The sequence below is a fragment of the Carassius gibelio genome, chromosome A11 (genome assembly GCF_023724105.1).
Source record: "Carassius gibelio isolate Cgi1373 ecotype wild population from Czech Republic chromosome A11, carGib1.2-hapl.c, whole genome shotgun sequence".
Lineage (NCBI taxonomy): Eukaryota > Metazoa > Chordata > Actinopteri > Cypriniformes > Cyprinidae > Carassius > Carassius gibelio.
The window spans coordinates 10,887,713-10,899,428 of NC_068381.1; the positions used below are offsets into that span (position 1 = coordinate 10,887,713).

The 11,716-nt window shown below is 37.4% G+C and overlaps 2 protein-coding genes across 3 annotated transcripts in view; both read right to left on the minus strand.

Moving 5' to 3' along the window:
* LOC128022315 (rho GTPase-activating protein 39) overlaps positions 1-1,076 on the minus strand; it is a 31,076-nt gene extending 30,000 nt beyond the window's left edge. The window contains exon 1 of the mRNA XM_052609713.1: positions 891-1,076. Coding sequence (XP_052465673.1) covers positions 891-904 — 14 coding nt within the window. The 5' untranslated portion in view covers positions 905-1,076. The remainder of the gene's footprint in view (positions 1-890) is intronic.
* Positions 1,077-3,349: 2,273 nt separating this feature from the next.
* Positions 3,350-11,716, minus strand: part of LOC128022317 (extracellular sulfatase Sulf-2) — a 29,309-nt gene continuing 20,942 nt past the window's right edge. For both annotated transcript variants that reach the window (XM_052609717.1, XM_052609718.1), the window contains exons 4-21: positions 11,104-11,255; positions 9,929-10,098; positions 9,019-9,169; positions 8,383-8,558; positions 8,161-8,289; positions 7,905-7,970; positions 7,535-7,658; positions 7,226-7,424; positions 6,831-7,068; positions 6,593-6,689; positions 6,388-6,482; positions 6,237-6,296; positions 5,938-6,107; positions 5,674-5,816; positions 5,451-5,559; positions 5,312-5,345; positions 4,693-4,746; positions 3,350-4,333 (exon numbers count right to left, since the gene is read on the minus strand). In XM_052609717.1, the coding sequence (XP_052465677.1) occupies positions 4,303-4,333; positions 4,693-4,746; positions 5,312-5,345; positions 5,451-5,559; positions 5,674-5,816; positions 5,938-6,107; positions 6,237-6,296; positions 6,388-6,482; positions 6,593-6,689; positions 6,831-7,068; positions 7,226-7,424; positions 7,535-7,658; positions 7,905-7,970; positions 8,161-8,289; positions 8,383-8,558; positions 9,019-9,169; positions 9,929-10,098; positions 11,104-11,255 (2,198 nt within the window). In that variant the 3' untranslated portion in view covers positions 3,350-4,302. The remainder of the gene's footprint in view (positions 4,334-4,692; positions 4,747-5,311; positions 5,346-5,450; positions 5,560-5,673; positions 5,817-5,937; positions 6,108-6,236; positions 6,297-6,387; positions 6,483-6,592; positions 6,690-6,830; positions 7,069-7,225; positions 7,425-7,534; positions 7,659-7,904; positions 7,971-8,160; positions 8,290-8,382; positions 8,559-9,018; positions 9,170-9,928; positions 10,099-11,103; positions 11,256-11,716) is intronic.

Consider the following 11,716-nt stretch of genomic DNA (forward strand, 5'->3'; position numbering starts at 1 on the left):
CATGGTTGTAGCAGAAAAATAAACGCAATAAACTTTAACTATTTAATAAAACACATGATAGATGTCACCAGAGAGAGACTGTATGATATTAGTGAACTCAAAGCATAAGGACTTTCTTAAATTAGGAACATTTTCTAATAATCCATTTATTTTCTCCATGTTTCTTATTATGGTCTATAAATATCATTGCTCACCAGAGCCTGTGTGATGTTATTGAACTCAAAGCAAGTGAAATATGAAAAGCCTTTAATACTTCCTAAATTATTTAAATACTTGACATGTTGACCAAAAGTAAGCACATAGTTGTAATACCTTAAAAGGCTAAAAATATGGTCTGATTAAATCAAAAACGGAAAGGTTTCTATTTTAAAACTAATGACAGGTCAAGTAGTGAAACCTGTTTTGTTGAATGTCAGTGAACAGCGCTGTAATTTATCCTTTTCTAGTATCAGATGAGATCAGTGTGAGATTACAGTAAGAGAAATACTCGTCCAAACAGTCAATGATCGGCGGGTTTCAGTGAGCGAGCTATATGTTTACAGTGAAGTCAGTTCAATTCAAATCAAATACATATGGTCGAAACAGTTGGCCTCCAGCAGTGATGCTTGCTGATTAATAACACACAGCAAAGAGACCCAAATAACACACAAGACCCTCGTGAGTCGTGGGGAAATCATCAATTCATTCACACAATCTCCATATTTTCAGTCATACTGACTTATTAGCGATTTATATAGCAAATTAAGTATTTGAAGTTTTCTGTTAAGTAATAATTCATTTACAGAGTTCAAACTAACTAGTTGAGCGGCTAACGTCGAAGAGACACTGCGCTAACCCCTCGTGTCAAAACTTGCTGCATTATCAACAAAAAAAAAAAGATTGAAGTTTACCTTGTCCCGGCCATTCTCCTCACATTGTACGGTTAACCCAAAAAGTATAAAAGGACAGGGTAAAGGCAGTAAAACTGTATCCCCTAGTTATGTCGGACGTCCTGCGCGAGGGCTTCGTGATGCGTTTAGAGTTCAGAATGCTCGGCTTTCCGATCGCGCTCGTGCTGCTGCCGAGAGTGTCTCGACGTGGGCAACTCTCTCTCTCTCTCTCTCTCTCTCTCTCTCTCTCTCTTCTCTCTTCTCTCTCTTCTCTCTCTCTCTCCACCCCCTACACACACAGACAAGCCAGTCCGGTATGCTGCACATTGAGCAAATATAACACCCCAAAAGTTTAGTTAAACATGTTTTGTTGGTGAATTGTACTACATTTACCATGTTTTGTTGGTGAATTGTACTACAAGACTGGTGCAAGTTCAGGTGGAGTTGGATTCATATGTTTGATTGCCTGAAGGGATTTATATCGACTTTTTCCAATAAGCGCCATCCGCTGGCGAACTAGGTAACATATTGTGAACGAGGACAGGTCCTTCTCAAAAAATTAGCATATTGTGATAAAAGTTCATTATTTTCCATAATGTAATGATACAAATTAAACTTTCATATATTTTAGATTCATTGCACACCAACTCAAATATTTCAGGCCTTTTATTGTTTTAATACTGATGATTTTGGCATACAGCTCATGAAAACCCAAAATTCCTATCTCAAAAAATTTGCATATCATGAAAAGGTTCTCTAAACGAGCTATTAACCTAATTATCTGAATCAACTAATTAACTCTAAACACCTGCAAAAGATTCCTGAGGCTTTTAAAAACTCCCAGCCTGGTTCATTACTCAAAACTGCAATTATGGGTAAGACTGCCGACCTGACTGTTGTCCAGAAGGCCATCATTGACACCCTCAAGCGAGAGGGTAAGACACAGAAAGAAATTTCTGAACGAATAGGTTGTTCCCAGAGTGCTGTATCAAGGCACCTCAGTGGGGAAGTCTCTGGGAAGGAAAAAGTGTGGCAAAATACGCTGCACAACGAGAAGAGGTGACCGGACCCTGAGGAAGATTGTGGAGAAGGACCGATTCCAGACCTTGGGGGACCTGTGGAAGCAGTGGACTGAGTCTGGAGTAGAAACATCCAGAGCCACCGTGCACAGGCTTGTGCAGGAAATGGGCTACAGAGAAGCAGTACTGGACTGTTGCTCAGTGGTCCAAAGTACTTTTTTCGGATGAAAGCAAATTTTGCATGTCATTCAGAAATCAAGGTGACAGAGTCTAGAGGAAGACTGGGGAGAAGGAAATGCTAAAATGCCGGAAGTTCAGTGTCAAGTACCCACAGTCAGTGATGGTCTGGGGTGCCATGTCAGCTGCTGGTGTTGGTCCACTGTGTTTTATCAAGGGCAGGGTCAATGCAGCTAGCTATCAGGAGATTTTGGAGCACTTCATGCTTCCATCTGCTGAGATGAAGATTTCGTTTTTTCAGCATGACCTGGCACCTGCTCACAGTGCCAAAACCACTGGTAAATGGTTTACTGACCATGGTATTACTGTGCTCAATTGGCCTGCCAACTCTCCTGACCTGAACCCCATAGAGAATCTGTGGGATATTGTGAAGAGAAAGCTGAGAGACACAAGACCCAACACTCTGGATGGGCTTAAGGCCGCTATCGAAGCATCCTGGGCCTCCATAACACCTCAGCAGTGCCACAGTGCCGCATTGAAGCAGTCATTTCTACAAAAGGATTCCGGACCAAGAATTGAGTGCATAACTGAACATAATTATTTGAAGGTTGACTTTTTTGTATTAAAAACACTTTTCTTTTATTGGTCGAATGAAATATGCTAATTTTTTGAGATAGGAATTTTGGGTTTTCATGAGCTGTATGCCAAAATCATCAGTATTAAAACAATAAAAGACCTGAAATATTTCAGTTGGTGTGCAATGAATCTAAAATATATGAAAGTTAAATTTTTATCATTACATTATGGAAAATAATGAACTTTTATCACAATATGCAAATTTTTTGAGAAGGATGTATACTGCTGAAAATACACAATATTATGTGTGATGGTTTAGGTTTAAGTTGCCTGTTTTAAGATAAACCAACTAAGACCAGTTGGTTTTGGTTTTGTTTGGTAGCGCAGGCTAACCACCTATAATCTACTTAAATAGAGACCTGCACCCACAGAAATCTCATTATAAGTAAAAAAATAAGTCAGAAAATGTACAATACTGCTGAAAATAGCTGGATTGAACAGCCAGGCCAACCCGGCAGAGAGACCAGTACAAAGCAGTTTTAGACTGGATTTAGTTATTTTTTCTCAATTTCTGTTTATGTTGTTGTTTTTGTGTTTTTTCCAAAGAGAAGAAAAAATCTATGGGGACTATAAAAAGTACACATGGGGTTTTAACACTTTATTCACCAACTACTACACCTTCATTGTTTTCCAAATTTCAAGGCAAAGGAAAAAGGAAGGAATTGGTTTCTGATGACAACTACGTATATATTTGAAATTGCATTACTATAATAACACAACATTACTCAAACACTGTTTAGTTGGTTATCAATTAGTGCATTCAGATAAACATAAACATTTGTTAAACTGAGGGTGCTCTCCTTTCACGAAAAGAAACTCTCGTATGCTCAGTCTGGTAAACATATTCTAATATTTACATTAATTGCACATACATTCAAATACATATTGTACTATGCAGCATTCAGTTCCAAGTGGTAACTTACAGAAGCACCATGTTTCAAAAAGTAACATTTCCATAAAGAGAATCACATTGGTTGCAGGTGACATTAACATCATTATAGCACAGCATGTGTAAAGTACTATGACGTTTCCTTGGGATTTTCACTTTGAGAGTAATATTACAATATCCACAGCAGCAGAGAAGTCAGAGCACACCAGCCCTGTGTTTAACACATTATCAGAGTCCCACAGTCTTACAGGAATGATAAAGAAGTAGTATGTTTCTTGAAAAACTGATTACAAGTTCATATCTTGATGATGAGCCATGTGAGTTTCCTCAGGTTTTCTTGTCTTTTAAGAGCAGTGAAGGTGATCGATCTTAGCCACAAAATATTATGTGCTTGTTTGGACATAGATTTGTTCATTAAGAAAAAAATCCACACCAGAAGTCCATTATGATAAAAAAAAAAAAAAAAGTTTCCATTATGGAAGCTTTTCATTAAAAAGTTCACAAAAAATGTGGATCAACAAATGTGAATTGAAAAGGTAATGAACTGCACTGAGAGAGAAAATGAGAAGACCACACTGATACGACTCTCTCTGATTCCACACTTCATTATAGCTGGACATTTGCAGAGTTTACTTTGCTTTCCTCGGGTCAGGAGTTCATCGGTTCACATTCCTCACCTCTGCACATCCTTCACAGTGGATAGTAGAGAGATCTAACCTACCCATCCTTCCCAAATTTGGCCCCTGAGTAAACAGAAAATAACAAATCTTAGTTCTGATGTCAGAACATCAGGTTTGAGCAGATTATGAACATCATAAAGCAAAAGAATGTTAAGTATAATGAGGACAATGTGTAATTATGGCAGTGGGATGCTCTGTACCACTCTGTACTCTAACACACTTTTTTATCAGTAATGAAGGATTCGTTATCACGTATGCATCTAAAAGGAATGTCAGGAGAATTGAAAAGCTGCTCATGCAGTGCGGGACAGCATGAACATACACTGTATGACAGAGGGAAGAGGGCTACTGAGGATTAATTCTGATAACTGGCTGGCTCAATTATAGAAAGCAGATGGTGTGTACAAAAAAAACAAACTTACATTGATTTGGAGGACGGTTTCTTCACTTTTGGCCTCTTTCGACGATGAAGAGGCCTGAAGCATGAGGACCGCACACACAGCACCCCATGCCAGCAAAAACACAAACACATATAACAAAGATTAAAAAAATGGAAAATATAAATGAACTAGAAACTAATGAAATATTATTGCAATTTAAAAATAACTGTTCTATTTTAATATATTAAAAAAACTAATTTATATCTGATGGCAAATATGAATTTTCAGCAGCAATTACTCCAGTCTGCCGTGTCATATGATCCTTCAGAAATCATTCTAACATGGTGATTTGTTGTTCAAAGGACATTTCTTATTTTTATCAATGCTAAAAAACTGTTGAGCTGCTCAATATTTATTTTTAGAGATCATGATATTTTGCTGAATAGAAAGTGCTTTATTTTATTTATGAAACAGAAATCTTTTGTAGTATTATAATTGATTTTACTGTCACTTTTGATCAATTTAATTCTCACTTGCTGAATACATGAATACTTTTTTTTTTAAATCTTACATCTTATCCCTTCAGAACGGTTGAATACATGAACACATATTAATAAAAATATTTTTTAATTAGCCATTAAAAACAGGACTGAAGCCATACCTGTAATCGTACAAAGAGTTTCTTTCTTTACCACCTATAAGACATAATGATGTTTCATTGGGTAACAGATGTATGTTTATAGATATTAAGTTGTAATGCAACATCAATGGCAAAACATTCATCATGTGGCATGACTCACCTGTCTCCTGATTGCATTCTTTGTGACCTTTGCAGCTGCGCAGTTTCATGAGCTGCTGGTGCATGTGATTCACTGCATCACGATCAACTGTGCTCACGGCATTTATCAGCTGCACACAGAAAATAACAACAGTGGAAAGGATGGGGGATAATCCCCATGATTACTTTTCGATAAAAAAAAAAAGTGTACAATTTTTTTTTATAAATGCTTTTGAAAGACCTACCTGATAAGGGTCTGTGTTCAGGTCAAAATACTCTAGGAAGCCAGTGGCAAACTCACAAAACAGGAAGTTGTGTGTCTCATTGATAGTCCTCAGACACCAGTAAGTGTTATTGTTGGCACTGGTGCAAGCACAAAATGGCCCCACTGACAACAAAAAAAGATTATATAAGTGAAGTTACATCATTATTTAATTAAGCAAACATATTTAATACGTTTTTGTGTGAAATATAAAAAAACTACTGTGAAACGCTATGCTATGCAGTACTTGTCCAGAAGGGGGCGGTCTGCCAGTGCTGGTTATCATGGGTGAAGCAGGTGAGGCCAGGCATGCTACAAGTGTCATTATTACGGAGGCGCTTCAGGAGCTTCCTCAGCTTCTTCCTGCGTTTCTGCTCTTTCATCGGCCACTGTTTCTTATCTTTGGAGGTCATTTTACTAGATTAAAACAGCGGATATCTTCAGTATAAACTGTAATCAACTGTCAACTATGTTAGATTGTAACATTAGTGATAAGGCGTTAAGGTGTCTTCCTACAGTTTATGACCAATGATGAATGAAACCTACTTGACAGAATGCATCCGGCCTGATTTGAGTTTGAACAGTGCCCTATTGTTGTATTGATACCTTTAAGAAAACGTTACATGATTATTTCAATTGTGTGAAACGAAAGCATGGAAAATGAAAATACTTTTATGAAGTAAGAGTGGAGGCTTACATGTTTTGGTTGCATTCACACTGTTTTGGTCGAACCTGCTTTAGATGTCCTTTGACCTCTCTGAGGTTCTTTATTTTGGTCTGCAGTGTCTCAATCTATTTGAAGAGCAAAAAGTGGTTTAAAGTAAAATCTAAGAAATAACCTACCTTTCACATGGCTGAATGTTTTTATTCATATCATCTAAGAAACAACTTTATATTCTTACCTCGTGCTCAATGTGTAGTTTGTGATCTTTCCATGCTTGTAGAGATTTATATAATCCACCATCACACCTGACTGTGTCGTTCATCAGTATTGAGCATCTGTGCCAAAAAGAAAAAAAGAATGTTATTTTTTCAGTTGTCTATCTCATTCATAGACACCACTTTTCAAAAAAGTAAGTTATTAGAGTTCCACTGATACTAGGTGTTATCATTCTCAGTAACAGACTGTCTGAGTTGTACCTGTAGGTGACTTTAAGAGCAGCAGGTGGTGTGACGGGGTTGTTGTCAGTGGGTCCCATTCCGCTATATTCTACATTTTCTCCATACACTGCCTGCTTTCTTCCTAGCATGAGGCTAGAGTTGAGGTTGAGGGGCTGGTAGCCTTTCTCCAGGTCCAGAGTGTACACATTTGAGTCCAAGGGATAAGGGACAGAGCGAGCCCAACGATTACGTGGCAAACTCTTCTTGGTCTTCAACTCTGGAATTAACATTTAAATATTGCTAACAAAAATTTTTTTTTTTACCAATATTGTCATTATTTTACCAGTAATCATACCAATATTATTTTTGCATATGAAAATAATCAACCACTAGGGGGAGACACTTGCACAGTGTGAAACAATAAAATATCTCACTCTTTTTAGTGAGTGACTTCCTCCTCTTGACAGGTACAGTGGGCTGACAATCACAGTGATATGATGCGGAACGAGCTCCGTTGATCTGTCCCCTGTTGGCAGCCATCAGGCCCAAAGCACGAGGTGCATAGAGGCCCGCCATCCCTTTACACTTATACAGCCTCGGCATGCCAGTGTGATCCTCAATACACTGCCACTTCTGCACAGAGGAGGAGTGGTCAGTTAGAAAGCACTAGACAGGTGAACAGCAGGGAAATCACTGGAAATAATCAAGTGAATTTGCAGTGAAAATTGAAAGTGAATATTTACCTGCCCTGGTTGCTCACAGGGCGTCTGGTACTCAGCTCTTTGACACAGGTCAATGACCCGCTGATACTTTGGCAGCGAATTCTGTTCCACCTCTTTGCCATCTGCTAGCTTATGTAGAGGCTTCCTGTAGATCAGAAAGAGATCACATCAGGTTGCCACCCAAAAACAGCAAAGAATTAGATACAGCCCTTGTTCAAAACATGCAGATGTGTCCGATGTCAGTGTGCCATCTGGTCCCTCTCTAATGGAGTCATGTCTAATCAATTTCTGGGGTTAAAAATCTTTTTTGGAGCGATGCAGTGTAAGAGTTTGTGATACGGCATTCAATTAAAAATGCATGGGTTCATCTGGCCTGATCAAATGTACTCACCCCCTCTCTACTAGGAACGAATCCCGCCACACTTTTGCCTTCTTGTAGGAATGAAACCTGGTAAAACTGAAAGAACGTGAAGACGAGTTCAATTCAGTTATAAGCTGCTCTACAGAAGACAACATTGCTGTTATTCAGCTAAAGTCAGTTCAGTGTTGACTCAGCTCATTTCAATAAGTGTCGATGTTCCATGCATCAAATATAAAACAAATTCAGAAGACAATAGTATCATTATCCACCACAATTCAATAAGTACCTGTTGACCGGTCTTTCTTTTTCTAACAGCTTGAGGATGGACTTGCCATCCATGTCCAAGGGAATATCCACTCCGGCCATGTCCAGTAAGGTAGGTGCAAGGTCAATGTTCAGGACTATGTGAGTATTACTGCAGGAGATCCCAAAGAACACAAATAATCAGCAATGTGTTATTTTTTTAGCATTTCTCAGTAAAGGTGTGAGCTTAACATATTCGACTCACATGGCACCCGCATCCACATTTGGCCCTCTCAGGTAGAAGGGGATTCGAATGTCAAATTCATAAGGCATCGATTTGCCCTTGACCAACCCAAACTGACCAATGTGATAGCCATGATCAGACATGTAAATAATGTAGGTGTTATCCAGCTCCCCGGTTTCCACCAACATATTGTAAATCTGTGGGGAAAAAATATTGATCAGATTTTTTTAAAGAAGAAAAAGTGAGTTCTGAGTATGCATTTATTTGATTTAAAAAAAACATTGTAAAAACTAAAATAACTTTTCTAAATTAATATATTCTAAAACACTATTCCTGTGATAATTTAATGACTCACTCAAAATGACTAGCTATCAATTCTAGTTCCTGAATAAATCAGTGTTTTTGAACAAATTATTCAAATGACTCACTCATTCAGTCATTTGCAGTCAGCTACTAGTGTAATGATGTAAACTGTAGAATTTGCACTACTATTGAAATATTTGCGCTGATAATGGACAGACTGATGGAGTGATAAAAACATCCCAGTAGTGGCAGCACTCTCAGAACACCACACTGCCAATCAAATACAAGAAATAGAACTAATTTTTGTATAAAATATAATTAATGTGCTATATTGTGAGGTTAGCATGATCTGACCTTCTCAACGCTGTCATCCACTGAAAGCAGGGTCTGCAGCCTCCTTCTCTGCAACATATTGGTGAACTGCATGTGCACAGGCTTCATGGGTCCCGTGTACCGCAGGATCCAGTGCTTGTCTGGATTTGGGGCATGGTTGTAACTTGGGGTTCTGTGTGGGACATTTTTCAGAATTGTTAAAACCTGTTTTCTGTACCACTGGAAGATATTACAAATGTTTTATACACGTTACAGTCCAGGAATAAAACTTAACATCATATCCAAAGGGTTTTTGTCATCTTTTGGTGTGCACATAAAGTTGCAATGCAAAGCTAAAAATTATCATAAAAATTTGTAATAAAATAACATCAAACTTGTAATTGGGCATGTGTTTCAAAATATGTGTATTCTAATTTAGAACAACATATAGGAGAAGAAAAATGACAGAGTAATGGAACGCTCCACAAATCAAACAAAAATAACAATACATGCACCAGTCATGGAGATTATACATCTAATGGAACATACAAATGAACACCGATGCAACAAATAAATCATGATATTATACTAATAGCACTGTATATCTCTCTTGAGCCTATATAGCCTAATAAACGCATTTGCTGGAGGCGCTACGGAAACAGTTAATGTACAGAGAATATATAATCAAACCTGTGTTCCTGCAATAAACCAAGAGCAAATAAGTCATAGTTGGTTCATTAAAAGTAGCTACTGTGAAATGAGAATAGTGGCTAAAGAACTATACAGTGAGCATTATGTAGGTGGTCATATCTCAAATGGCAGAGAATATTTGAGTGCTTAAAGACTGAAAAATTTTGATTTATAAGACCACATAAAGCTGTTCATGCAGTCTGACAATTCTCTCAGTAGGTGTGTGAGGGAAAGAAAGGTGAAGAGAAATAGAAAGTTTTACATGTGTTGAGATGCATTGAGGAAGGCGCTGCTGTACTGAGGAGCTGCGTCCTCTGGCCCATGCGGGGCAGCGTGGCTCAGGACCATCATTACAGGCCTGTGTGGGTATATCTTCTTTGACATACGAAAGTAGTTGATGCTGTCATTTGTGATTACATCAGTGAGATAGTCCTGCAAAATAAATAACATTAGTCTCTTATGCTTAACAAAAGTGAATTTACTTATATAAATTATAGTTTTTATTTGTATACATTTTAAAATGCAATTTATTCCTGTGATGGCCATTACTCCAGTCTTCAGTGTCACATGATCCTACAGAAATGTCACATGATCATTCTAGTATGTTGATCTGGTGTTCAAGAAACGCTCATGTTACTAATGTAACTTTGGCTTCTTGCTTGCAGAGTCAGTGAGGAGATGATCTTAGTCAATGCAGGATTAAAATTCTGACGTTGTGGCACTCAGACTCAGAGCCGACTTATATAGTGGTCAGCTCCACCCCTTGTGGAACATTTATGAACATTTTCAGTTTAGAAATCATAGAAAGCATACTGCTTAATATTTTTGTAGAAATATTTTTTCCAGGATTCTTTTATGAATAGAAAGTTCCAAAGAGCAGTGTTTAAACACCCCAGGAACATAGCCAATATCTTAAATATCTAATATTGTTTGCCAGCCTGTATGGTACTAATACATTTCGCAACCCCAAATATGTTGGGTAAATACTGTGAATGATCTGAAGGTAGACAAACTCTACTGCAGAATATATATATATATATATATACATATGTATATATATATATATATATATATATATATATATATATATATATGAAGAGTTCAGACGCAAAAGCCTCTAAGTGCCATCTGAAATTTTCATCTAAAATTAGGATTTTTATCAAGCTCCTATGCTAAGGTTGAGTCATTTTACCTTAATGGCAATGTGCAGGTACTTTTCCAGGCTATTAAAGTGAAATAACTGAACATAAATATAGGAGGCTGATAAAAATCCCAATCTTAGATGAAAATTTCAGATGGCATTTAGAGGCTTTTGCATCTGAACTCTTCATATATATATATATATATATATATATATATATATATATATATATATATATATATATATATATATATACTGTGTTCAGTCATGCTCTTTGAAAAGAGACATGAGACAACCTTTGGATAGTTGGTGCCATGCTTTTCTCGGATACCGTTCCGGCACAGTGTGTAGTTGTAGAAACGAGAGTTCTTCACCAGTGCTACCCATTCTCTCCAACCAGGAGGCACATAAGAGCCATTGTACTCATTCAGGTACTTGCCAAAGAAGGCTGTAACAGAAAGCATTTATTTTGAGATAAAAAAAAATGTCAGGCAGGAATAGTTCACCCAAACATTTTAATTTGCTGAGAATGTACTCACCCTCAGACCAAGTCAGAACAGTATCGGAGAAACTTAGCATTACATCACTTACTCACCAGTGGATCCTCTGTAATGAATGGGTGCTGTCAGATTTCAAACAGTTGCTAAAAACAGCAATCCACTCAAAGTAATCTGGTCGACTCAATTAGCATTCTCAATTCCTTAATTTGAATAAACACCTGTGAAAAAGCTATGTTTTTGTAATAAACTAATCTACCATGAAGACATTTTTAACTTCAAACTGTTGCTTCTGGTAAAAATATGAGTCCTATATCCAGCTTTCTCCAATGAAAATGTCATCTTGTCTGAATCAGAAAAAAGTTATGTGGATTACTTTTGTATTATTGTGATATTTTGAATCAGCTTTTTG